The 27,381-nt window shown below is 45.4% G+C and overlaps 1 protein-coding gene across 1 annotated transcript; it reads right to left on the bottom strand.

Annotated features, from left to right (window-relative positions):
- On the bottom strand, positions 1-22,874 carry C5H1orf158 (chromosome 5 C1orf158 homolog). The gene is made up of 4 exons (XM_038747238.1): positions 22,595-22,874; positions 12,884-12,997; positions 4,305-4,482; positions 1-364 (listed from the first exon to the last, which is right to left on the bottom strand). Exons 1-4 carry the CDS (start codon positions 22,697-22,699, stop codon positions 198-200), a joined length of 564 nt encoding a protein of 187 aa, XP_038603166.1. The 5' UTR covers positions 22,700-22,874; the 3' UTR covers positions 1-197.
- Positions 22,875-27,381: the final 4,507 nt, after the last annotated feature.

Here is a 27,381-nt window from a genome sequence, read left to right as displayed (position 1 = left end):
AAGAACATTTGAGGTATTCAGCTGTGGCAGAGATTGTTCTATTCTTGATAGGGGCCAAAGGCTTCACAGGGAGACAGCGGAGACAAGATTGCCATCATTACAGTATCCTACCGCCTCCCCCACAGAAGCCGATCAGGGAACCAGAGGGTCACAGGAAGCTCTGCCCTTACAGACAGGAGGCAATTTGTCATAGAAGGTCACTGGAACTGAGGGGAGTGACTGGAAACAGTGAGGTTCCAGAGGGATGGAGTGGAGAATGTGGGCCTGACATACGACACCGTGTAAACGCTTTTCATTGGGTCAAGCACTGAGGCACTCCATCTTTTCAGCCGTTGCTCAAATAGGCCATAATTGCTGGGAGGTTCTGCAATAGAGCACAGAGTCACACAATGTCAACATAGGGCAAAAATATCTCCACAGTAGCCCACCTAGGGTGGGGAGAGGGGGCAACCACCTAGTGGCTTAGTGGAAAGAGCACGGGCTTGGGACTCAGAGGACCTGGGTTCTAATCCCGGCTCCACCATTTGTCTTCTGTGTGACCTTGGACAAGCTGCTTAACATCTCTGTGCCTTAGTTACCTCATCTGTAAAATGAGGATTAAGACTGTGAGCCCCACATGGGCCAACCTTTTACCTTGTATCTACCCCAGTACTTAGAACAGTGTTTGGCACATAGTAAGCACTTCACAAATACCATTGTTGTTATTATTATTATTATTATTATTATTATTATTACTATTATTAAGCAGCACAGTCCTAGAGTTGGTCCTGCCCTGCCTCTAAGAAGCAACCTTGCCCATTCCTTGTCCCTTTGGGCAGAGTCTGCCTTCAAAGCATGGAAGCAGCATTGCCTAGTGGAAAGAGCACAGACCTGGATTTGAATCCTGGCTCCACCAGTAGTCTGCTGTGTGACTTTGGGCAAGTCACGCAACTTCTCTTTGCCTCAGTTTCCTCTTCTGTAAAATGAGGATTAAAACGGTGATCCCCACATGCGACAGGGACTGTGTCCAACCTTGTTATCTTCTATCCACCCCAATGCTTACTGTTTGACACATAATAATAATGATGGCATTTGTTAAGTGCTTACTGTGTGTGAAGCACTGTTCTAAGCACTGGGGAGAATACAAGGTAATCAGATTGTCCCATGTGGGGCTCACAGTCTTAATCTCCAATTTACAGATGATGTAACTGAGGCTCAGAGAAGTTAAATGACTTTAAATGACTTTCCCTAAGTCACACAGCTGACAAGTCGCAGAGCCGGGATTAGAACCCATGACCTCTGACTCCCAAGCCCGTGCTCTAGTAAGTGCTTAACAAATATCATCATCATCATCATCATCAAAGTCAATAGCCCATGAAGAGAAAAGTGAGTTTACACCTTCCTGATCCATTAGGGAGGTTTCTGGCATTGGGAAGAATGCCAAGGGCAACCAGGGGTCATGTTCTGCTTGCGGAAGAACAAAGGAAATGTGTCTCAAATTTGGGTACAAATCTTTTCCTAAAAAGGGAGGAGGTGAGACTCAAAAGAGGGGGTTGGGAACACCTTCTCTGGATCCCTGTGCATTCTCCACTTATCACCCAGTCTTCCCGCTTCCACTCCTGTCCAAACTCTTCAAACCATTTATATACACCCACTACCCTTATTTTCTCTTCTACAATCTGGTTTCCACCCTCTTCACTACAATAAAACCACCCTCTCCTAAGCCTCCACTGACCCTACTACTTACCAAATTTAATGGACTCTATCCTTACCCTCTCCACTGTCATTGACCCTGTGGACCTCTCCTTTTTCCAGGAAACGTTACCTAACTTTGGTTTTACAGATACTATTCTCTCCTAGTTCTCCTCTCACCTCTCTGGCCAATCCTCAGTCTCCTTTTTGGCTCTTCCTCCACCTCTCATTCTCTAACTGTGGGTATTCCTAAAGGCTCAATTCTGAATTTACGTTCCCTCCTTTGGGGAGCTCATCAACTCCCATGGCCTTAACTGCTACCTCCATGGATGACTCCCAAATCTACCTTGAAAACTCCAACATCTCTCCACACCTATATTTTCTTGGAGTGTCATGTGGCACTCATCTTTCCATTCTTCCAAACCCTCCCTTCACTTCCCACATCCTTCCAAATCAAACACTCCTCACACTCGGCCATTAGTTCTCAACCAGCTCACCTGTTTCCTCTCTTTATCCATTTCCCCCCAGCTCATTCTCTCTGTTCCTCTCAAGCTAACGTTACTGTAGCTCATTCTCACCTCTTCCATCTTCATCCCCTTGCCCACTCTGGTCCCCCCGTGCCTGGAATGCCCTCCTTCTGTAAATCCAGGAGACACAGAGCTCATGACATTCAATATCCTCCTTAAATCCCACCTCCTATAACAAGCCTATTCCCAGTAGTTCCCAGCATCCCAAGTCATACAAACCCACCAACAATCTCCAGTACTTATGCACTTATTTACACCCACCTTGAGCAATTGCGTATATATGTTAATCAATTGTACATTCAATTACTTCCTTTGAGTCCTCTCTTTGTAAATATTTTCATACCTGTTTCCCTCTTTAGAATGTAAACTCCTTGTGGGAAGGGAATGTGTCACTTGCTTGTTTTGCACTTTCCTAGCACTTTAGTCCAGTTCATTGCACGCAGTGAGCTTTATAAATACTCTGACCACTAATACCAATTTCACATTTCCTCTTGCCTCCATGGCATCTCAATATGGATAGCCTGCCTACACCTTGAGCTTGAGCTAAATCTGCAAATTACTGAATTTCTCATTTTCCCATTCAAATCCTCTCCACCTCGCTTCCCCAACAGAGTCTATAACAATGCCATCCTCCCCACCTCTGGAGTATGCAATCTTGGCATTATATTTGACTCCTTCCTTTCTTTCATCCTCCATATTCCACCTGTCACTAAATCCTGTCAGTTTTCCTCCACATTTCCCAGATCCATCCTCTGAATCCAGTTACAAATAGTCATATCCTGGCTTGACTACTGCATCAGCCTCTTCATTAATCTCCCTGCCTTCAGTCTCTCATCTCTCCAGTCTATACTGCTACCTGCATGCTTTTTCTAAAATACTGTTCTGCATGCTTCTTCCCACCCTCAGAAGTCTTCAATGATTACCCATTCCTGTTTGTATCAAGCAGAATCTCTTGAGAGTTACCCCTAAGAACCTCAACAAGTTCTCCTTTCAACTTATTCTCTCTCTTCTCCCACTTAGGTGCTCAATAAATACTATTCAATTAGTCAATCAATCAGCAACGTTTATTGAGCACTTGCTGTGTGCAGAACACTGTTCTAAGCACTTGAAAGAATATGATATAAAAGTTGGTAGACATGCTCACTGCCCAAAAGGAGCTTAAAGTCTAAAAGAGGAGACAAACATTAATTAATTGATTGATATCAGTCAGAGAAATTCTTGGTCCAATCAAGGGGCACCCACCCAGAAGGAGATCCCCCCAATCAAAAAACTCTGTCTACATGGATGAGATAGATATTGGTTCCTCGGTAAAATCTGCAATTAAGACCGCCAATCAAATCCCTCCCTGTCTTTGGCTAGAGGATGAAAATGCTCCTTCACTGATCAGAAAATCAAGCTTCGAGGTACCATGAGAAAATCTACACTGATTGAGCTGAGGAGCTTCAGTCATGGAGGGCTCCTCAAGGCACCTCAGAGCTCCTTAAGGCATTCCCCAGTCCCTTACCCAAATCCCCACCCCATCCTACCACTCCCGCATCCTGCCAGCCCCATCCCAAGAGTGGACAAAGAACAGAGAAGCAGTTTGGCAAAGTGGAAAAAAACATATGGGCCTGGTAGTCAGAGGACCTGGGTTCTAATCCTGGCTCCATCGCATGCCTGCTGCGTGACCTTGGGCAAGTCATTTAATTTCTCTGTGCCTCAGTTTCCTCACCTGTAAAATGGGAATTTAATAGCCATACTCCCTCCTTCTTAGATTATGAGCCCCATAATAATATAATAACGATGGCATTTATTAAGTGCTTACTATGTGCAAAGCACTGTTCTAAGTGCTGGGGAGGTTACAAGGAGATCAGGTTGTCCCACGGGCGGCACACAGTCTTAATCCCCATTAAGTTTTAATCCCTTGTCCCATGTGGGACAAGGACTGGGTCCAACCTGGCTATTTTGTATCTCCCCCAGGGCTTAGGCTAGTTCTTCATCCGTAGCAAGCCCTTAATATTATTATTATTATTATTATTATTATTATTATTACTGTCATTATTATGGGAAAGAAAAAGGGAAGCCACCCCCAGGACCCACGAGGGAAGAACACAATGGGAAACACACCCACAAGAGGGAAGTCTGATTTTTCCGGCAGCCATGCCAACTTTTGTACATTCCATTGACGAAGGAGTGGCAGATCAGGATTGTGGCCATGATGGTTGAAATGGTCATCATAGGCGCTGATGAAATTCCGGTGCTTTGGCTCCTCATTGTGGACAATCAGGTGCTTGTATGGCAGGCCCTGGAACCCAAGCACAGAGAAAGGCATTTCTGGTCTCCACTGACCAACCCTGGGGTCCCTCAGAGATAAACCATAAGGCGGGTATGGAGACTTCCAACTCTATTGAACTCTCCCAAGGCTTAGTACAGTTCTCTGTCCTCCATAGGCACTCAGTAAATATGAGTGATTGACTGACAAAAGTTTTCCAGTTCCATTTTCAGAATCAATGGGATTGATAGGGCAAGAGTGCTTAGTACAGTGCTCTGCACACAGTAAGTGCTCAATAAATACGATTGATTGAAGAGTGGCAACGCCAGTGGGACCCCTGGAGTGATTGCCCCACGATCCCTGGCATTTGGGAGTCGACTGGAAATTCTCAGAGACATCTATGCCTTTGGCATTTCTGTTGAAGGAACTGAGGGCATTTTCAGAGTCGCATCAAATGCTCAGAGTTTGAGTAGATTCTAGCCTCAGGACCACAGCTGGATTGATATGCTCTGAGAGGTGGGTGGAGTGGGAAAGGTTTCAAAGGATTTGTGTGTTTGCTCAAGCCACTGTGGTAATGATTCAGTCAGAATTCCCCATCAGCTCATGGCTATCTTGGCTTTCTCAACCCCCAAACAGCCTCTTCCCAGCACCAGGCCTTAAAGACAAGTTCCCTGGCTTCTTGGAAATTGTGTTTTCATCTGAAAGTGCATCCTCCTCCTCCTCCTCTGTACTCTTTCCTCCCTTCCTTCCTCTCTCCACCTCCCCCCACTCGTAACCTTGTTTCTCCTCAGTGCAGCAACTAATTCTGAGAAGCATCATGGTCAAGTGGAAAAAGCATGGGCCAATAATCAGAGGGCCAATAGTCAGAGGACCTGGATTCTAATCCCACCTCTGCCACTGCCTGCTGTGTAACCCTGGACAAGTCACTAAATGTCAGTGTACCTCTGTTTCCTCAACTGTAGAATGGAGATACAATACAATACAGAGACTGAGCTCCATGTGAAACAGGGACTGTGTCCAACCTTCGTTTCTTTTTCTTTTTGGTTTTGTTTTGTTTTAATTGGCATTTCTTAAGAGCTTATTCTGTGCCAGGCACTGTTCTAAATACTGGGGTATATGCAAGCTAATAAAGATTGTACACTGTCCGTGTCCCCCGCAGGGCTCACAGTCTTAGTGCTCATTTTGCAGATGAGGGAGAAGTTATGTTTATTCATTCATTCATTCAATCATATTTATTGAGCGCTTACTGTGTCCAGAGCACTGCACTAAGAACTTGGGAAGTACACGTCGGCAACAGATAGAGAAGGTCCCTACCCAACAACAGGCTCACCGTCTAGAAGGGGGAGACAGACAACAAAACAAAACCTGTAGACTGGTGATTTGCCCAAAGTCACACAGCAGACGTGTGGTGGAGGCAGGATTAGAGCCCAGGTCTTCTGACTCCCGGGCCCATGCTCTTTCCACTAGGGCACAGGACTTCTCAGTTTGACAACCTGATTACTTTGTATCTACCCCAGTGATCAGAAAAGTGCTTGACATATAGTATGTACTTAGCAAATATCATTAATAAAAAAAAATTCTGGTGCTGGTGGATTAACAGTGATTTAGAGGAACACAAAATGAATCCTTATAAACTGAAAGAGTGAAGGTCAACCCTCTACACTGAACGCCTACCCTCACCACTCTTTTGGGCTCTGAAATCAAATCTCCTGGGTCAGTGATGAATTTTCCAGAAATCCTTGGCTGAAATCAGGGCTGGCAAAGATTTCACTTAAGCCCAGGGGAAGACACTTCAAAGTAGCTTAGTTTCTCCACTTGGGTTTTCAGTTGGTGACTGAAGTCATATTTCCTCCAAGAGGCCTTCCCTGAGAGAGAATCAGCAAGCCTAGTGGATGGCACACAGGCCTGGGAGTCAATAGGGCCTGGGTTTTAATCCCGGCTCCACCAAGGTCTTCTGTATGACCTTGGACAACTCCCTTAACTTCTCTGTACCTCAGTTACCTCATCTGTAAAATGCAGGTTAAGACTGTGGTCCCCATGTGGGACGTGGATTGTGTCCTACCTGTTTAGCTTGCATCCACCCCAGTGCTTAGTACAGTGCCTGGCACATACTGTTAAAAAAATGCCACAAAAAGTCCCTCATCTCCCCACCCTTGCTTTTATAGAGAAGGTCCCTATGCAGATATATTACCTATGCAGATGGATCTGTTTCCATTAAGCACTTTGATACTCAACCCTTCTCCAGCCCCACAGCATTTATGCTATGTATCCTCATATTCTGCTGTTTCTCCTGTCTGTGGTTCATTTTACAGTCTGCCCTACTAGTCTTTAAGCTTCTTGAGGGCAAGGATCATGTGTACCAACTCTATAGTTCTCTTCCAAGCTCTTCATAAAATACTCTGAACACAGTAAGTGCTCAGTAAATACCATAAATTGATTGAGTGAGAGGGGCCACCTTCTATAAATTGCCAGAGACATTTCAGTTGAAAGCAAGGGAAGGATTGTTTACCAGAAGAAAATTAGTACAGAAAATTGAAGAAAATCAAATAAATCAACCCCTACTGGATTTACTAGAGTCCATGAGAGCTCTAAGCAAATCTATCTTGGGCACATAATAAGCACTTAACAAATACCACAATTATAATAATTATTATTATTATAATCCTGCAGCCCAGAGTCCAGCTGACTGTGTGCCTTAACTCTCTTCTCTCCCTTGGCCTCATGGGGTAGGAAATTGCCAAGAATGGCTGATTTGGGTATTGTGCTGAGGAGGAGGTTCCCACCAACTGGAAAATTGTCTAGGCTTTTGGGACCTAGGCTTTTGGATAGGATCAGTTAGAAGGAAATAGCTGGAAGGTGGAGGAAAAAGCCAACTAGAAGCAAGGAGGGGAGGATGAAGAGATGGGGAAAGGTACTGTTCCAACAACTCCAGGGTAACTAGAGTGATGCTTAAGGATCTTTAAGATCAATCAATGGTGTTTACTGAGTGCTTACTGTGTGCAGAATATGGACTAAGTGCTTGGGGGAGTACAATACAACAGAGTTGGTAGATGTTTTCCTGGCCACAATGAGCTTACAGTCTTGAGAGGGAGGCAGACATTAATGTAAATAAATAACTTAAGGATATGCCCCCAAAGATGCCCCCTCACACCTATATGATAATAATTAAAATAACGGTAATAATAAGTGTGATAGTAGGTAAATGCTTACTATGCTTTAAGCACTGCTCTCAGCATGGGGACAGGACATAATAATTACATCAGACTCAGACTGAGAGCTCCATGTGGAACAGGGACTAAGAAGGAAGGATGACAAAGATTTCCATTTTAGAGATGGGGAAACTGAGGCCCAGAGAAGTTAAGTGACTTGCTTAACGTCACATAACAGGCAAGTGGTGAAACCAAGACTCTAACCCTGATTTCTGCACTCCCAGGCCCAGGCTCTTTCCACTAGGCCAGACTGCTTCTCCAAGAAATTAGGTGAGAAAGCTGGAGGCAGAAACTGTCATGGAAACTTGCTTCACTCCCCAGCTAGCGAGGCGTTATCCAGAATCCTTCTGGATCAATGCCTGAAAATTATTGCTAACCACTTATTCTCATGGTTGTGATCATCGCAGCCAGCCAGATGCAACAGAAGTTCCCGGAACAATATCAAGACTTCTCTAAGATCAACATCTGTTGACCAGAAACTCACGAGGGGTTTTTTTGTTTTTGTTTTTTTTGTATTTTATAATGGCATTTGTTAAGCACTTATGTGCCAGTCACAGTACTATGCACTGGAGTAGATACGAAATAATCAGGTTGGACACAGTTCATGTCCCACATGGAGCTCATAGTCTTAATCCCCATTTTACAGATGAGGTAATTGAGTCCCAGAGACGTGAAGTGACTTGTCTAAGGTCACACAGCAGACAAGTGGCAGAGCCAGGATTAGAACCCAAGTCCTTCTGACTCCCAGCTCTTGCTCTTTCCACTGGGACACAGTGCTACCAAATCCTAAAACTACTCCACAATGGTTTGACTGGTTGTGTCAGAGTGAAGATGTCTGTGTGACCCTTTCCCCATAAATCAGTGGAGTAAGCAAGCTTAGATAATGGAGTTGGTCTTATTAATGATAACTGTGGTATTTTTAAGGACATTTTATGTGCCAAGCACTGAGGTAGGTGATGAAATACAATCAGATTACCCCAGAAGTCATGTGGGTCTCATAGCCTGAGAGGAGAGGGAGAACAAATGTTCAATACCTATTTTACAATTGAGGAAACTGAAGTACAGAAAAGTAATATGAATTGCCCAAAGTGACACAGCAGGGAAATGGCAGAGCTGGGATTAGAACCCAGACTCCCTGACTCCGAGGCCCTTGCTCTTTCCTTTAGGGCACGTTGCTTCTCACTATCCTGCCATAGCTAACGTGGCAAAAAGAGACATGAAAAATGATGGATGGTTGGCTTTCAGACCTCTGGAAAACCCTCTCGTCTCAACAGGCTACTGGAATGGAAAGTCCTTGAATCAACATGGGAGTGGCTTCATGCTCTGTGCTCTGAAAGCAGCCTCCTCTCCTCCCTCCTCCCCCACTCCCAGCACACACAAAGAAATATGCCAATAAATTGCAGTTAGAATGAGCAAAATTATCTGGACAGGAATAAGACTGAAGAAAGCCAAAGTTATAAAACATCCCAAAGTTTAATGAGTGTATGAGAAACCACATGAACAGTAGGGATAATTGGCTTTGCTCCTCTGTATTTCAAGCTCTACATTGTTCTGGCTTTCTTGCCAGGTATGCATATTTAGTTTCTCAACAAATGTTCTTGGTACATTTCATTTTGGGGCACCTTAATACCCACCGGATCTGCCTCCTCTAGGCCTGATTTGTTTACCCCAGTGCCTGGAGAAGTGTTTTGTCATTCACCATTCTTGATGTGTTTTTCTCCAGTCCCTTCTCCCCACTATACTCTTGGATTGTGAGCCCCCCCAAGGGACAAGGACCATGTCTAATTCTCATTTGTGTATTCTTTCCCAGCACTTGGTACAGTAGTCTGCACACAGTAAGTTATTAATAAAAAATATTACTATCACTTCTTAATAATGATGGTATTTATTAAGCACTAACTATGTGCCAGGCACTGTACTAAGCGCTGAGGCGGATACAAGGATAAGGAAAAGCAACGTGGCTTAGTGGAAAGAGCATGGGCTTGGGAGTCAGAGGTCATGGGTTCTAATCCCGGCTCCGCCACTTGTCAGCTGTGTGACTTTGGGCAAGTGACTTCACTTCTCGTGTCTCAGTTACCTCATTTGTAAAATGGGGATTAAGACTGTGAGCCCCACGTGGGATAACCTGATGACCTTGTAACTACCCCAGCACTTAGAACAATGCTTGGCACATAATAAGCGCTTAACAAATACCATCATTGTTATTATTATTATTATTATTATTATTATTACAAGCAAATTGAGTTGGACACAGTCCCTGTCTCATGTAGGGTGCACAGTCTCAATCTCCATTTTACAGATGAGGCAACTGAGGCACAGAGAAGTCAAGTGACTTGACCCAGGTCTTACAGCACTTGTACATATTTATTCGATTGATTTTATTTTGTTAATATGTTTTGTTTTGTTCTCTGTCTCCCCCTTCTAGACTGTGAGCCCACTGTTGGGTAGGGACCATCTCTATATGTTGCCAACTTGTACTTCCCAAGTGCTTAGTACAGTGCTCTGCATACAGTAAGTGCTCAATAAATATGATTGATTGATTGATTGATGGGTGGTAGAGCCAGGATTAAAACCCATGACCTTCTGACTCCCAGGCCTGTGCACTATCCACTATGCATGATGCTTCTTTGCCACTAGACTTTCTATCTTATCCTTCCTACCTTGTAGGCTAATGGTTTCTTTTCATTTTTATATCGCAAACTAATTATTTCCCTTTGACAGGAACAAATCGAAAAGTCCATCTGCCTTGATTCATTCTTCCCCTTTCTGCCCTTGTCTCAATTAAAAGCTCGTGCGGGAATATCTGAGGCCAGCAGGCTGTTCTTCCCAGTCTGAAGCTCGGAGGGCGGCGGGAGTCACGGAGATGGGTTCAAAAATGGAGGCATCACACAGTGACCCAGGGGACCCTCCAACCTGGACCCGGAGGCCATTTGCTTGCTCAGAGAAGTATGGCCAAGTGGAAGGAATATGGGCTTGGGAGTCAGAGGACCTGACTTCTAAACCCAGCTCTGCTATTTGCCTGCTGGGTGACCTTTGGCAAGTCATTTAACTTCTCTAAGCCTCAGCTGCCTCATCTATAAAGGGAGATTAAATACCTGTTCTCCCTCCCACTTTGACTCTGAGCCCCATGTGGGACAAAGACTGTGTCCTACCTGATTAATTTACATCTACACTAGTGTTTAGTAGAGTGCTTGGCACAGTGAACACTTGAGAAGCAGCATGGCTTAGTGGAAAGATCATAGGCTTGAGAGTCAGAGGTCATGGGTTCTAATCCCGGCTCTGCTAATTATCAGCTGCATGATTTTGGGCAAGTCACCTAACTTCTCTGTGCCTCAGTTACCTCATCTGTAAAATGGGGATTAAGACTGTGAGCCCCATGTGGGACAACCTGATTACCTTGTATCTACCCCAGAGCTTAGAACAGTGTTTGGCACAGAGTAGGTATTTAACAAATACCATAATTATTATTATAATTATTGACAGGCATCACAATGAAGGAGCCACCTGGAGCTGTGTAGGAGGAAGGAGGAACAAAGCAAAAAGGATTGGGCTTGTCAAACCCTCCCACCGCCATACATAAACACACACACACATACACGCGTGTGCACACACACACACACACACACACACACACACACACACAAAAACACACATGTCCTGGTAATGACTTGGGGCCATTCCAACCCTGTTTAGTGTGTTGTCATCATTGAACCCTCTCCTCCCAGTGTCTCAAAGCTTGGTTTCTCCATGAGTGGGGGAGAGAGAGAGAGAGAGAGAGAGAGAGAGAGAGAGAGAGAGAGAGAGAGGGCTCAGGGGACTCTTTGGCTTAGTTGTGGACTCTGTGGGAGACGTTAAGCACTTGCTTTGTGCCTGACACTGTACTAAGTGCTGGAGTAGATACAAGATAATCAGGTCACACACAGTCCCTGACCCACATTAGGCTCACATTCTAAGGGAGAGGGCAGAACAGGTCCTGAATCCCCATTTTACAGATGAGGAAACTGAAGCATAGAGAAATTAAGTGTCTTGCCCAAGATTGCATCTGAGCAGGCAAGTGACAGAGCTGGGATTAGAATCCATTTCCCCAACCTCCCAGATCTGTGCTTTTTCTACTGGGCCACACTACTTTTATTGCAGCTCCACTGCCTGATTTATTCATAGAATCCAAACCGATCTTGAAGGTGCTCAACTGAAACTACTTTGTCCTTTGATTTGGAGACCAGAACTGCCTCCAAACCTGTCCTTGCTTCTCTTGGCCCTGGGACAGGACTTGCCACCTCTAAAGAGGTCTGATTATACAGAGGCCTGATTATGGAAGCAGCATGGCCTAATGAATAGAGCACAGAGTCTGGAAGTCAGAAGGACCTGGGTTCTAATCCCAACTCTGCCATTTGTCTACTGTGTGACCTTGGGAAAGTCACTTTATTCCTGCCCTGTACTTCAATTACCTCATCTGTAAATTGAGGATTAAGACTGTGAGACCTATTTGGGACAGGAACTGTATCCAACCTGATTATCTTGTAATAATAATGATAATTGTGGTATTTGTTAAGTGCTTACTATGTGCCAAGCACTGTTCTAAACACTAGATTAGATAAAAGGTAATGATGATAACGATGATGGTATTTTTTAAGCATTTACTATGTGCCAAGCACTGTTCTAAGTACTGGGGTAGATACAAGGTTATCAGTTTGTCCCTCATGGGGCTCACAGTCTTAATTCCCATTTTACAGGTGAGGTAACTGAGGCACAGAGAAGCAAAGTGACCTGCCCAAGGTCACAAAGTAGACGTGGCAGAACTGGGATTAGAACCCATGCCCTCTGACTCCAAGGCCCTTGCTCTTCCCACTAGACCATAATGCTTCTCCCATGCTTAGAACAGCGCTTGGTACATGGTAAGTGACTGACAAGTAGCATCATCATTATTATTATGTATCTATCCCAATGCTTAGTACAGAGTTTGGCACCTAAATAAGCAGACAATATAAACCATTAGGTATGACCTGCTTCTTGCTGTGAGCTTGTGGTGAGGCAAAGTCTAGAACCCAGGCATCCTCATTGCCTGCTCTGTGCTGAGGGAGGGAGGGAGGGTGTGAGACCTGAGCTTTTTATTTGGGAACTCTTTGTCCCAGCTCATCAGAGGATTGAAGGTGGCCAAAGCTTGGAACCCGAGCAAGCCTCGCCCCCTACGTCCCATCCCCGACCCCCAACCCAACACCATTTACCTCCATTCTGCTCAGCGCGTGCCTCTTGTATAGCTGATCCAGCTTGTGGTCTGGGAAGTGGACATAGTCTCTCATATAGGTACTAATGGGGGCCAGGCCAGAAGCTCTGATGAACTGAAAAGAGAGTTCAGCAGCAGGTGGCTCAGAATCCCCACCGTCGCCCTCAGCTGCAAACTTGTACTTGCTATGTTATTTGTTAAGTGCTAAGCACTGGGATAGATCCAAGAAATCCAGGTTGGATATAATCCCTGTCCACATGGGGCTCTCAGTGTGAGTAGGAGGGTGTAGGATTTAACCCCATTTTACAGATAAGGAAACTAAGGCATGGAGAAGGTAAGTGATTTCCCCAAGGTCACACAAGAAGCAAGCTACAGATCCGGGATTAGAAGCCAGATCCTCTGGTTTACAGGCCTGTACTCTTTCCACTAAACCACATAAACTCTGAATGTTCCCTTCCTTTGAATGAATATCGCCTGAGGAGTATTGGGTAGATGTCTTTCTCTGGCCTCAGAGTCTTCCATAAAGGGCAGTTTGAATCTGACATCTACAGGTGTGTGAAAGAGACTCAGTTTCCCCCCAGAGCACTATTAGAGAAGTGGTCCAGACCACGCAGAGAAGCAGCGTGGCTCAGTGGAAAGAGCCCGGACTTTGGATTCATGGATTCAAATTCCAGCTCTGCCAACTGTCAGCTGTATAACTTTGGGCAAATCACTTAACTTCTCTGTGCCTCAGTTACCTCATCCATAAAATGGGGATTAAGACTGTGAGCCCCCTTTGGGACAACCTGATCACCTTGTAACCTCCCCAGCACTTAGAACAGTGCTTTGCACATAGTAAGTGCTTAATAAATGCCATCATTATTATTACTATTACTAATCCACAACCTCGGTGTCATCCTTGACTCCGCTCTTTCATTCACCCCACATATCCAATCTGTCACCAAAACCTGCCAGTCTCACCTTCACAACATCGCCAAGATCTGCCCTTTCCTCTCCATCCAAACCGCTGCCTTGTTGGTCCAATCTCTCATCCTAACCTGACTGGATTACTGCATCAGCCTCCTTTCTGATCTCCCATCCTCCTGTCTCTCCCCGCTCCAGTCTATACTTCCCTCTGCTGCCCAGATTATCTTTCTACAGAAACGCTCTGGGCATGTCACTCCTCGCCTCAAAAATCGAATGAAGCAAAAAGTCCTCACTATCAGCTTCAAAGCTCTCCATCACCTCGCCCCCTCCTACCTCACCTCCCTCTCTCCATCTACAGCCCAGCCCACACACTCTGCTCCTGTACTGCTAACCTCATCACTGTGCCTCGTTCTCATCTGTCCTGCCATCGACCCATGGCCCACATCCTACCCCTGGCCTGGAATGTTCTCCCTCCACACATCCTCCAAACTAGCTTTCTTCCTCCCTTCAAAGCCCTACTGAAAGCTCACCTCCTCCGGGAGGTCTTCCTACACTAGCCCCCCTTTTCCTCTGCCCCTCTTCCCCTCCCCATCACTCCCACCACTTCCTTCTACCCTACCTCCTTCCCCTCCCCACAGCACATGTGTATATTTATACATATTTACTACTCTATTTATTTTATTAATGATGTGTATATAGCTATAATTCTATTTATTTATTCTGATGGTATTGGCAACTGTCTACTTCTTTAGTGTTGTTTTCTGTCTCCCCCTTCTAGACTGTGAGCCCGTTGTTAGGTAGGGACTGTCTCTACATGTTGCCAATTTGTACTTTCCAAGCAGTTAGTACAGTGCTCTGCACACAGTAAGCACTCAATAAATACGATTGAATGAATGAATACTAATGGCCAGCCCGGGGCAGAGTGCAGGCTCTGTGATCCTGAACCACAGCCTGAGATCACACCATCCCAGTGTATGTTGACATGGATGAGTTTGTCCTTGAACGAGTTGTCTACACGCGCTGCCTAGAATTCCTCAACAACAACTCTCTCCTCGACCCCCTCCAGTCTGGCTTCGGTCCCCTTCATTCCACAGAAACTGCCCTCTCAAAGGTCACCAATGACCTCCTGCTTGCCAAATCCAACGGCTCATACTCTGTCCTAATCCTCCTCGACCTCTCAGCTGCCTTTGACACTGTGGACCACCCCCTTCTCCTCAACACGTTATCTGACCTTGGCTTCACAGACTCCGTCCTCTCCTGGTTCTCCTCTTATCTCTCCGGTCCTTCTTTCTCAGTCTCTTTTGCAGGCTCCTCCTCCCCCTCCCATCCTCTTACTGTGGGGGTTCCCCAAGGTTCAGTGCTTGGTCCCCTTCTGTTCTCAATCTACACTCACTCCCTTGGTGACCTCATTCGCTCCCACGGCTTCAACTATCATCTCTACGCTGATGACACCCAGATCTACATCTCTGCCCCTGCTCTCTCCCCCTCCCTCCAGGCTCGCATCTCCTCCTGCCTTCAGGACATCTCCATCTGGATGTCTGCCCGCCACCTAAAGCTCAACATGTCGAAGACTGAGCTCCTTGTCTTCCCTCCCAAACCTTGTCCTCTCCCTGACTTTCCCATCTCTGTTGACGGCACTACCATCCTTCCCGTCTCACAAGCCCGCAACCTTGGTGTCATCCTCGACTCCGCTCTCTCATTCACCCCTCACATCCAAGCCGTCACCAAAACCTGCCGGTCTCAGCTCCGCAACATTGCCAAGATCCGCCCTTTCCTCTCCATCCAAACCGCTACCCTGCTAATTCAAGCTCTCATCCTATCCCGTCTGGACTACTGCACTAGCCTTCTCTCTGATCTCCCATCCTCGTGTCTCTCTCCACTTCAATCCATACTTCATGCTGCTGCCCGGATTATCTTTGTCCAGAAACGCTCTGGACATATTACTCCCCTCCTCAAAAACCTCCAATGGCTACCGATCAATCTGCGCATCAGGCAGAAACTCCTCACCCTGGGCTTCAAGGCTCTCCATCACCTCGCCCCCTCCTACGTCACCTCCCTTCTCTCCTTCTACTGCCCAGCCCGCACCCTCCGCTCCTCCACCACTAATCTCCTCACCGTACCTCGCTCTCGCCTGTCCCGCCTTCGACCCCTGGCCCACGTCATCCCCCGGGCCTGGAATGCCCTCCCTCTGCCCATCCGCCAAGCTAGCTCTCTTCCTCCCTTCAAGGCCCTGCTGAGAGCTCACCTCCTCCAGGAGGTCTTCCCAGACTGAGCCCCTTCTTTCCTCTCCCCCTCGTCCCCCTCTCCATCCCCCCGTCTTACCTCCTTCCCTTCCCCACAGCACCTGTATATATGTATATATGGTTGTACATATTTATTACTCTATTTATTTATTTATTTATTTATTTATTTTACTTGTACATTTCTATCCTACTTATTTTATTTTGTTGGTATGTTTGGTTCTGTTCTCTGTCTCCCCCTTTTAGACTGTGAGCCCACTGTTGGGTAGGGACTGTCTCTATGTGATGCCAATTTGTACTTCCCAAGCGCTTAGTACAGTGCTCTGCACATAGTAAGCGCTCAATAAATACGATTGATTGATTTGTCCTTTAAATTTCAGGCGAGGTCCCCTTCTTGTTATCTATCCGTCTGCCCTGTTAGATTGTAAATCCTTTGAGTGAAGGAACAAAGTCATTCATTCATTCAGTCTATTGAGTGCTTAATCTGTGCAGAGCACTGTACTTGGGAAAGTACAATACAACAATAAACAGTGACATTCCTTACTCTCAATAAGCTTACAGTCTAGAGGTGAGGAGGCAGATATCAATGCAAATAAATAAAATTATAGCTATGTACATACATTCTGTGGGACTGGGAAGGGGGAAGAGCAAAAGGAGCAAGTCAGGGCAACGCAGAAGGGAATGGGAGATGAGGAAAATTTTCCCTATATTTTCCTCTCCCTCAGCCTCACAACACTCGCCCACATCTGTAATTTACTTATTTATATTAATGTCTATCTCACCCTCCAGACTTGTAAGCTTGTTGTAGGTAGAGAATGTGCCTGCCAACTTTGTTATATTGTACATTACCGATAATTTAGTTCAGTGCTCTGCACACAGTAAATGCTCATAAATATGATTGACTGATTGACTGATTATGAAAGAACTGGGAACAGAAGTAAAGGGTGGGAAGTTGAGACCAAACCTGCTTAGACCTGGAGGGCCTTTAGGCTTGCCTATAGCAGGGGCCAGGGGAATTGAGAGCTCCTGCTGCTTGCAAGCAGGGTGGCCTAGTGGAAGGAGCATAGGCCTGGGAGTGGGAGAACCTGGGTTCTAATGCCAGCTCTGCCCTTGTCTGTTGGGCTGCCTTGGGCAAGTAAACAGGCATCAGTATAAATAAATAGAATTATAGATATATACATATATACATAAGTGCTGTGTGGTGGGAAGGCAGGGAAAGAGCAAATGGAGTGAGTCAAAGTGATGTGAAAGGGAAGGGAAGCTGGGGAAAAGGGGGGCTCAGTCTGGGAAGGCCTCTTGGAGGAGGTGAGCCTTCAGTAGGGCTTTGAAGGGGGCAAGAGTGATGGTTGGGAGGATTTGAGGAGGGAGGGCATTCCAGGCCAGAGGTAGGACGTGGGCCAGGGGTCAGTGGCGGGAAAGGCAAGATTGAGGCACAGTGAGATGGTTAGCACCAGAGAAGCAGAGTGTGCAGGCTGGGATGTAGAAGGAGAGAAGGGAGGTGAGGTAAGAAGGGGCAAGGTGAGGGAGAGCTTTGAAGTCAATAGTGAAGAGGTTTTTTTTGATACGGAGGTTGATAGGCAGCCACTGGAGATTTTTGAGGAGGGGGGTGACATGCCCTGAACATTTCTGTAAAAAGATAATCCGAGCAGTGGAGTGAAGTATGGATTGAAGTGGGGAGAGGCAGAGGTTTGGGAGGCCAGAATGGAAGCTGATGGAGTAATCCAGTAGGGACAGGATGAGTGATTGTACTAACTTGGTAGCGGTTTGGATGGAGAGGAAAGGGCCGATCTTGGCGATGTTGTGAAGGTAAACCAGGCAGGATTTGGTGACAAATTGGATATGTGAGGTGAATGAGAGAATGGAGTCGAGGAGGACACCAAGGTTGTGGGTTTGTGAGACGGGAAGGATAGTTGTGCCAACCACAGTGATGGGAAAGTTTGGGAGTGGACTGGGTTTGGGAGGGAAGATAAGGAGCTCTGTCTTGGACACGCTGCATTTTAGGTGGAGGGAGGACATCCAAGTAGAGATGTCTTGAAGACAGGAGGAGATGCAAGCCTCTTGTTCCAATGAAGTTTACTGTCTAAGGATGGGGAGATCAGCATGGCCTAGTTGAAAGAGCACAGGCCTGGTAGTTAGAGGATCTGGGCTCGAATTCCAACTTTGCTACTTGCTTGCTGTGTGAACTTGGTCAAGCCCATTAACTTCCTATGCCTCAGTTTCCTCTTCTATAAATTGGGGATTAAATACCTGTTCTCTTGCTTAGACTGCAAGCCGCATGTGGAACAGTGACTGTGTCCAACCTGATAAAATTGTATCTACACAAGAGCTTGACACCTAGCAAGCATTTTACAAGTATTATGATAACAATAATAATAATAATAATAATAAAAGAACAGATATTTAATTCCCATTTTACAAATGAAGAAGCTTAGGCCCAGAGAAGTGAAATGAAGTGAGGCCCACCCAAGGTCACTCAGCAAATGAGTGGCAGAGCCAGGATTAGAACCCAGGTCTCTGACTCCCAAATCCAAGCTCTTTCCACTGGGCCAAGCTGCTCTCTACAACCTACCCAGAAACCTCAGGAAGCTCCACTGCCTCTCAAGACCCCTGAGATCCTTTAGGCCCCCGCCCACCCGCCAAACAGCCTACTCCCAGCCTGTTTCACCAGCCCCTGGAGGCAAAAACAAGGCACTCAACCCCAGAAGCCTCACTCCCTCACTCAGTTTTAGGGCAGGGATCCCACATACTAGCTCTATCGTCCTCTCCCAAGCACTTAGTACAATGCTTTGCACACAGTAGGTACTTGGTAAATATCACCGATTTGACTGTAAGCACATAGATTTCACACACATATATCTATCTCTAGATACAAGTTCCCATGCAAAACAGAAAGGCAAAAGAGTAAAATGGAGATGGAGCATGGTTTGCAGAAACAACAAGATGTGAGAGGGGCTGAGAGATTCAGTGCATTCCACTGACTGGAGAACTAGAAAGAACTGGAAGTTGGCCAGGAGCCACATGGATGGTCTGCTTTTGAAAGTGGACTCGAAAGAAAGGGATGTTTATTCAGAGAGGAGTTGGGTAATAGAGGAAAGAGGAGTGTTTAGTTTGGGATTGACCTGTGAGGAGAGTGCATTTAAGGGTTGGCTGAAGAGGGAGCAGGGGCCGACAATTAAGAGAGAATGGGAAGAAAAATGTTGTCAGAGACAGGCTGAGCTTATCCCAATCACTGCATGAATAATTTATGAGGGAGCTGCTCTACCGACTTTTTTGAAGATATTTGTGTGCTGGGCACTGTCCTAAATGCTGGGGTAGGCACAAGTTAATCAGGTTGGACTCGGTACCTGTCCCACATGAAGTGGCACAATCTTAATCCCCATTTTACAGATGCGGTAACTGAGTCACAGAGAAGTCATGTGACTTGCCCAAGGTCACACAGCAGACAAGTGGTGGAGGAGGGATTAGAACTCAGATCCTTTGACTTCCAGGCCAGTGCTCTTTCCATTAAAAATCCTAATGAAATTAGGGACTGAATAACAGCATTGATTAATCAGTGTCAAACACTGGGTATTTTATATTTTATTTTATTTTATTTTATTTAAATTTAATTTAATTTTATTTTATTTAAATTTATAATAATAATAATAATAATGGCATTTATTAAGCACTTACTATGTGCAAAGCACTGTTCTAAGACCTGGGGGGGTTACAGAGTGATCAGGTTGTCCCACGGGGAGCTTACAGTCTCAATTCACATTTTCTAGATGAGGTAACTGAGGCACAGAGAAGTTAAGTGATTTGCCCAAAGTCACACAGCTGACAATTGGCGGAGCCGGGATTTGAACCCATGACCTCTGACTCCAAAGCCCTTGCTCTTTCCACTGAGCCATGCTGCTTCTCCGATTTATGATGGTAGTTGTTAGGCACTTACTAAATGCCAAGCACGGTACTGAAGATTGAAGTGGATACAATCACTATTTGAAGTGAGTCTTGTATTGGGGAAGGGCTTACTGTGTGCCAAGATCTAGGGTAGGTAGAGGATAATCCAATCAATCAATCATATTTATTGAGCTCTTACTGTGAGCAGAGCACTGAATTAAGCACTTGGGAGAGTACAGTATAACAATATAACAGATTCATTCCCTGCCCACAGTGAATTTACAGTCTGACACAATCCCTGTCCCACAAGAGGCTTACATTCTAAGAGGAAAAGCAAATGTAGTTCATCTCTGTTTTCCTGATGAGGAAACTGAGGAACAGAAGAGCAGCTTGGCCTAATGGAAAGAACATGGGCGAAGGACCTGGTTCTAATCCCGCCTTCACCATTTGTCTGCTGTGTGACTATGGGCAAGTCACTTAACTTCTCTGTGTCTCAGTTACCTAAACTGGAAACTGGAGATTAAGACTGTGAGCCCCACAGGGGACATGGACTGTATCCAATCTGATTAGCCTGTATCTACCCCAGCACTTAATATGGTGCCTGGCGCATAGGAAGTGCTTAACCAATACCATAAAAATAAAACAAATTTAAGTCATTCAACGAGCAAGTGGTAGAGCCAGGACTAGAACCTGGGCCTCTCCTGACCCTCAGTCCCATGCTCCTTCTACTAGGCCACTTGGTATCTGGTCATGACTGACTTAACTGTGGTTGAATTTAATGTTATTATTATTATTACTACTACTACTAACAATAATAATAATTGTGGTACTTGTTAAGCACTTGCTAAGTGTCAAGCACTGTTTTAAATGCTAGAGTAGATACAAGATAATCAGGTCAGATATGGTCCCTGTTCCACAAGGGACTCACAGTCTAAGTAGGAGGGGAAAAAGGTATTGAATCCCCATTTTAAAGATGAGGGAACTGAGGCATAGAGAAGTTAACTAACTTATCCAAGGTCACACAGCCAGCATGTAACAGAGCTGGGATTAGAACCCAGGTCCTCCGATTCCCAGGCCCATGCTCTTTCCACTCGGCCATGCTGCTCCTCATTTAGACACCACTATCAAGCCCAAACCCACAAGGGACCTTTTGCAAGACCACCTGAGTGGTGGCTCCTTGAAAAAGCAGCCCCTAGAGAAAATACCAAGCCCCCTATTTCCAGCTAGGCTCAGGTTCTTGGTAACCAGAAGTAGTTGGAAGTAGTAATGGTATTTCTTGAGCACCTATTGAACGCAGTGGACCAGCGCTTAGAACAGTGTTTTGCACATAGTAAGCACTTAACAAATACCAAAATTATTATTATTATAATTATTATGTGCTCAGGGGATACAACAGAAGCCCAAAATAAGTTATCAGCCTTTGAGGACCTTATGCTCTAATGGAAGAGACAGGCATAGAAAAATCAAGCATACATATATACACCAGTGTCGGGGATGGCCAGATATACATAAAGAAATACATGTGGTGCCAAAGAGAGCTGTAGATTTGATAAGGATTGGGGTTCTGATAATTAGCCAGAGAAGACTTGCAGGAGAAGGGATTTTAGGAGGGTTTTGAAGGTGGGGAGGGCTGAAATATATCTGATTAAGCTCAGGGAGGGAGTTCCAGGCCCTGAGGATAACATGAACAAGAGGTCAGATAGGGGAAAGACAAGAGTTGAGAGTTATCAGGAGACAGGCTTGTAAAACAGTACAAACCAGGGAGCAGGGAGTGAGGAGGGAGATAAGGAAGATGAAGAAACCCGGCAGAGAGCCTTAAGACCCTGGTGTGGAGATTTTGCTTGATACTGGAGGAGATGGACAACAACTGGAGGGTTTGGGGGGGAGAAGAGTTGGGTGCTGTGTGATGTTTCAGAAAGTTGATCCTCTGGGCAGCATTGTGAAGGATGGATTGAAGTGGGAAGAGCCTGGAGGAAAGAAGATCAGCAAGGAGGTCAATACAAGAGTCCAATTGTGATGAGTTCTTGAACCAGGGTTGTTGAATCAGGCTGTATGAATGAAGAGGAAAATATGGCTCTATAAAGTGTTTCAGAGGACAAATTGGTAAGTTTCAGGAGCAGATTGGAGGTGAGAGCAAAATGACAGGGAGGAGTTGCAGAGTGGCTCAATGGAAAAAGCGTGGGCTTTGGAGTCAGATGTCATGGGTTCAAATTCCGGCTCTGCCAATTGTCAGCTGGGTGACTTTGGGCAAGTCACATAACTTCTTTGTGCCTCAGTTACCTCATCGGTAAAATGGGGATGAAAACTGTGAGCCCCACGTGGGACAAACTGATCACCTTGTATCCCCCCAGCGCTTAGAACAGTGCTTTGCACATAGTAAGCACTTAACAAATACCATCATTATTAGTATTATTATCATTATGACACCAAGGTTGGGGGCTTGAGTCCCAAGGAGGATGGTGGAGATGTCAACAGAGATGGGGAAGTTGAGAGGACAGAAGGTTTAGGAGAGAAGAAGGGAAATTCAGTTTGGGCCACGCTGAGTTTGAAGTACCAGCAGGTCATCCAATGGAGATGTCCTGGAGGGAAGGTGGTGCCAGGCAACAAATCTCAGCTTATTCCTCCTTTGACCACTCTCAGTTCCATCGCAAGTCTGTCTTTCTCCCTCCCTCCATGCACCTCCTTACCTTTTTTCTTTCTTCCAGCCAGTTCCCAATGAGGACTCTGGGGCAATATTTGGGCTCAATCCGCCAGCTGGGGGTAGACCATGCTTGTAACTGTCTCTCATCCATAGTCACGTTTCCCAACAAAATTGATGCTTCCCAGCTTTTCCAAATTGAGTATTCCCCTACGGTTGTTGGCTGCTTCCCCACTTTCCTCTGGTAGGAGGCTCACCCTCTGTGCCCAACCTCAGATTAAAAATGTTCCCTAGAATTCTCTCCCCTTATAAACTGAGCAAGGGCTGAAAGGGACCATTCTCATTTGTTGGTGGTCTCCATGGCAATAGAACATGGGTACCGATTTGCTCCATGAGGAAACAGTGGAGTGGAGTGGACTGGGGGAGAAGAAAAACTCTTTCTGGTTCTCTTAAAAAATACAAAGTCCAGAAGACCAAAGTTTCCTATTAAAATAGCAGATCAGGAGTTTCACATGTTGAAATGTGTCTTTATCAAGTACCTAACTTCTCCAGTCACAGAAAGTATCAGGTTATTTCAGTATCAACGACATAGTTGGTTTGCCTCATGATCAAATAATTGTATTTGTGCTCCTCTCGCCTCTGCCAACACACAAGCACACTATTCATATTCAAATGCAATGTGCCCTCATGACCTCTTTTAAGCAATCTTGTGATGGCAACACTAAAGATTCCAGGACTGGTTTTTTCCACCTTTCATTTCTGACGATTGACTCTCATTATAACACACATTTGGATTTGCTCGACTGAGTGGGTGAGTGTATAGCTGTCAATATGCCATTCTTAAGGACCCAATAAGGAATTTAGAAGCAGGGTCAGAATATGATTCATTTACTCTGAGGAACTCTTCCAGTTTAGCTGCCTAAGAGAACCTTTGAAAACCCTGGCATCAGTCATCCGGCAACTGTTCTGATAATGGAGTCTCCTTCAAAGGATAATGAGCATCAGCCCTGGGACTTCAAGTCAGAAAACCAACATGAAGGAATTGAATATGGAGCTAGTGGCTTTCACAGCACCGCCCACATACTCTCATTTCTCCCTGCCAGTCGTTTTCCCCCTGGGGCCCATAGTGCAGGTAGAAGCGCAGTCAGAGCCGAATCAACTCTCTTCAGGCTCCTAATGGCTCCTTCCCTTCTGCCTTCAAATGTAACTGGTGTCTCAGTCTAAAAAAAACCCTCTTCTGGATCCCAATGCACCATCCAGCTACTGTCCCATCTCCCTGCTTCCATTTCTGTCCAAACAGAAGCAGCATGGCATAATGGGTAGAACATGGGCCTGGGAATTGGAAGGTCATGGGTTTTAATCCCAGCTCCTCCACATGTCCACTGTGTGGCCTTGGGCAAGTCACTTCACTTCTCTGTGCCTCAGTTCCCACATCTGTAAAATGGGGATTGAGACTGTGAGCCCCGTATTAGACAGGGACTGTGTCCAACCTGATTTGCTTGTATCCACTCCAGTACAGTGCATGGCATATAGTAAGCGCCTAACAAATACAATAATAGTCATTATTCAGCACTTAGAACAGTGTGTGGCACATAGTAAGTGCTTAACAAATACCATTATCATCATCATCAAATGCCTCAAATGTGTTGTACATACCTGCTGTCTTCACACTTTCCTCAAACTCACTTCTTGACCTTCTACAATCCTGTTTCTTCCCTCTTGAGTGCATGCTGTATGCAAAGCACTGTACTAAGTTCTAGAGAGAGTACATTTGAATGAAGCGACATGATCCCTGCTTTTTTCTCCTTCTATCTGCAAATTATTTTAGTGTACACCTCCCCAACTAGACTGCAAACTGCTTGAGGGCAGAGATCATGTTGCTTTGCTCATTCAGTCTCCCTAAGAACAACTTAGCCATCTAGAGAGAAGCAGTGTGGCTCAGTGGAAAGAGCCCGAGCTTGGGAGTCAGAAGTCGTAGGTTCAAATCTCAGCTCTGCCACTTGTCAGCTGTGTGACTTTGGGCAAGTCACTTCACTTCTCTGGGCTTCTGTTCCCTCATCTGTAAAATGGGAATGAAGACTGTGAGCCCCATGTGGGACAACTTGATTACCTTGTATGTATTCCAGCACTTAGAACAGTGTTGGCATATAGTATTTTTTCTTCTAGACTGTGAGCCCGTTGTTGGGTAGGGACTGTCTCTATATGATGCCAACTTGTACTTCCCAAGCACCTAGTACAGTGCTCTGCACACAGTAAGCACTCAATAAATACGATTGAATGAAAGAATTAAGTTTTCTACCTCTTTAACCTGGCATCACTGAGCAATTTGCTGCCTGAGTAGTGGAATTGGGTGACACCATCTAATTCGGTGTCATGGATGGAGATCTTGGCCTGTGTATAATGTTTTGCCAAATGCTGACTGGTAAATTACCTTGGTCTTCTTCTGGCTAACTGTAAGAGAATGTAGCGCTTTGCTGATTCTGAAGACTGGTTCTAAGGAGACTGCATGCTTTGTGTGTGGGCTTCTTGAGAAGAGGCATTCAGTGTAAAGGAGCTGCTTTAGGTCCAGCATAAAGAATATGACTCTGGGAATCAGGAAACCTGAATCCAGATGGCTAGGTTGTTCTTTGAGAGAATGAATGAGGCTGTGGAACCAACATAGCAACAAGCTTCTGATAAAACCGTAACACTTTATAATCACCCCACCTTCGGTCCTACAGCACTTATGTATATATCTATAATTTATTTTAATGTCTGTCTCCCTCTCTAGACTGTAAACTCCTTGTGGTCAGGGAAAGTATCTACCAACTCTCTTGTATTGTACTCTCCCCAATGCTTAGCATAGTGCTCTACACATAGTAAGTGCTCAATAAATACCACTAACTGATTCAGCTCTCTCATTTTGGACTCTCTCAAGCATTTAGTACAGTGCTCTGCACACAGTAAGCACTAAATAAATACCACTGACTGATTGGTTAAAAGAGTAATTGTCAGGCCCTATATTTTGTGGGGGAGGCTTGGACTTTGCATGGATGACACTGATTCCTAGGGCAAGAATATCAGCTGAGCACCATGAAAATTAACATCAGATGGAAAGACAAGATCACAAACAATGAGGACGTGGTGTACAATCAGTCCATCAGCCAACAAAGCCACACTCATTGCATCATGCCTTCACTGGGTGGGGCATGGGAAGAACCTTAGAGAGGGCAGATCCCCATCAGGGTGAACTGAAGTGGGGTGAGAGAGGGAGAAAGTGTGAGGAGATGTGAGAGGGAAAGAGAGAGAGAGAGAGAGAGAGAGAGAGAGAGAGAGAGAGAGAGAGAGAGAGAGGTGGAGAGCATTGGCTTCAGGGAAAAACAATAAAAAACCCTGAAATGTTTAAAGCTCTGATCTCTATAGTTGGGCCCTTGGGCCAGGCTCCACAACCATTTTGTGGTTTGGAGAGCACTGCGTGGGCATGTGGCAAGCAGAAGCTGGTGGGAAAAGGGTCAGGAGGGTTGGTGGGAATTTATCTCTAGGTGATGATGAGGGATGGTGGCTACCCCTACAGATAGATGAAACAGTCACAGATTTATGATCCACCTGGAGCCAACGTGCTGGCAGTAGCAGCACTAGACATGTTTGCTCATGCTCACAGCAGGCCTGGAGCCAATCATGTAGGCCAAAGGTCTGCAGTTAAAATGATTTAATGTTCTCAGGTGTTTGCAGAGGTGAACTGCACTGACCCCTGACATCTCCCAAACTCTTATACCACCAGTTTCCCTTTGTTTACAATAAAAATGTGTGGGACACTTTTGAATGGCTACAAAAAGCTAATGCTAATTTGATAGTGATTTATGTCCCATGATCACACATGAGCAAACCTTTTTCAAAATGACCGGCCAGGGCACTTGCTAGAGCCCCTTGCAGAAAGTTTGCTGCAGTTCTGAGCCTAGAACCTTGGAACTTCAAAAGAACTAGACCCTGACCTAGACCCCTTTCTCCACTGACTTTAGCCAACCCATTAAACTGCTAACCTAAACTCAGGACTATTACCTAGCCACTATACCACTGACTTAGAATCCAGGGTGTGTGTCCAAAGTGCTGATCTACTCACTACTATCCTATTACAACCCAGCCCTCATACTTCTCTCCTCTACTGCTAATTTTCTCACTGCACCTCGATCTCATCAGGATCAATAGAAAGAGCTCGGGCTTTGGAGTCAGAGGTCATGGGTTCAAATCCCGGTTCCGTCAATTGTCAGCTGTGTGACTCTGGGCAAGTCACTTAATTTCTCTGTGCCTCAGTTCCCTCATCTGTAAAATGGGGATTAAGACTGTGAGCCCCACATGGGACAACCTGATCACCTTGTAACACCCCAGTGCTTAGAACAGTACTTTGCACATAGTAAGTGCTTAATAAATGTCATTATTATTATTATTATTATTATCTATTTCACCACTGACCTCTCGCACCCATCCTACCTCTCACCTGGGGCGCCCTCCCTCCTCAAATCCTACATACAATTACTCTCTCCCCCTTCAAAGCCTTACTGAAGGTACATCTCCTCCAAGAGGCCTTCCCTAAGCCCTCCTTTTCTCTTCACTCTCTCCCTTCTGCACTGCCCTAATGTGCTCGCTTCGTTCATCCCCACCTCACAGCCTCACAGCACTTAGGTACATACTTGTAATTTATTTATTTATATCAATGTCTGTCTCTCCCTCTAGACTGTGAGCTCGTTGTGGACAGGGAATGTGTCTGTTTATTGTTATATTGTACTCTCCCAAGCACTTAGTACAATGCTCTGCACACAGTAAGTGCTCAACAAATATGATTGAGTGAATGAAGGAATG

Source organism: Tachyglossus aculeatus, chromosome 5, assembly GCF_015852505.1.
Source record: "Tachyglossus aculeatus isolate mTacAcu1 chromosome 5, mTacAcu1.pri, whole genome shotgun sequence".
Taxonomy (NCBI): Eukaryota; Metazoa; Chordata; class Mammalia; order Monotremata; family Tachyglossidae; genus Tachyglossus; species Tachyglossus aculeatus.
The sequence above is the reverse complement of the archived record's forward strand: the minus strand, read 5'-3'. Positions and strand labels throughout refer to the sequence as shown.

Bases quoted from the DNA above. Each gene is read 5' to 3' on its own strand.
- C5H1orf158 (XM_038747238.1), bottom strand. From the start codon at position 22,699: ATGGATGAGAGACAGTTACAAGCATGGTCTACCCCCAGCTGGCGGATT. The intron at 12,998-22,594 runs GTAAGGAGGTGC...CTCTCTTTTCAG, and splicing joins GGCTGGAAGAAAGAAAAAAG to TTCATCAGAGCTTCTGGCCT. The intron at 365-4,304 runs GTGTGTTTCCCA...GCTCTATTGCAG, and splicing joins ATCAGACTTCCCTCTTGTGG to AACCTCCCAGCAATTATGGC.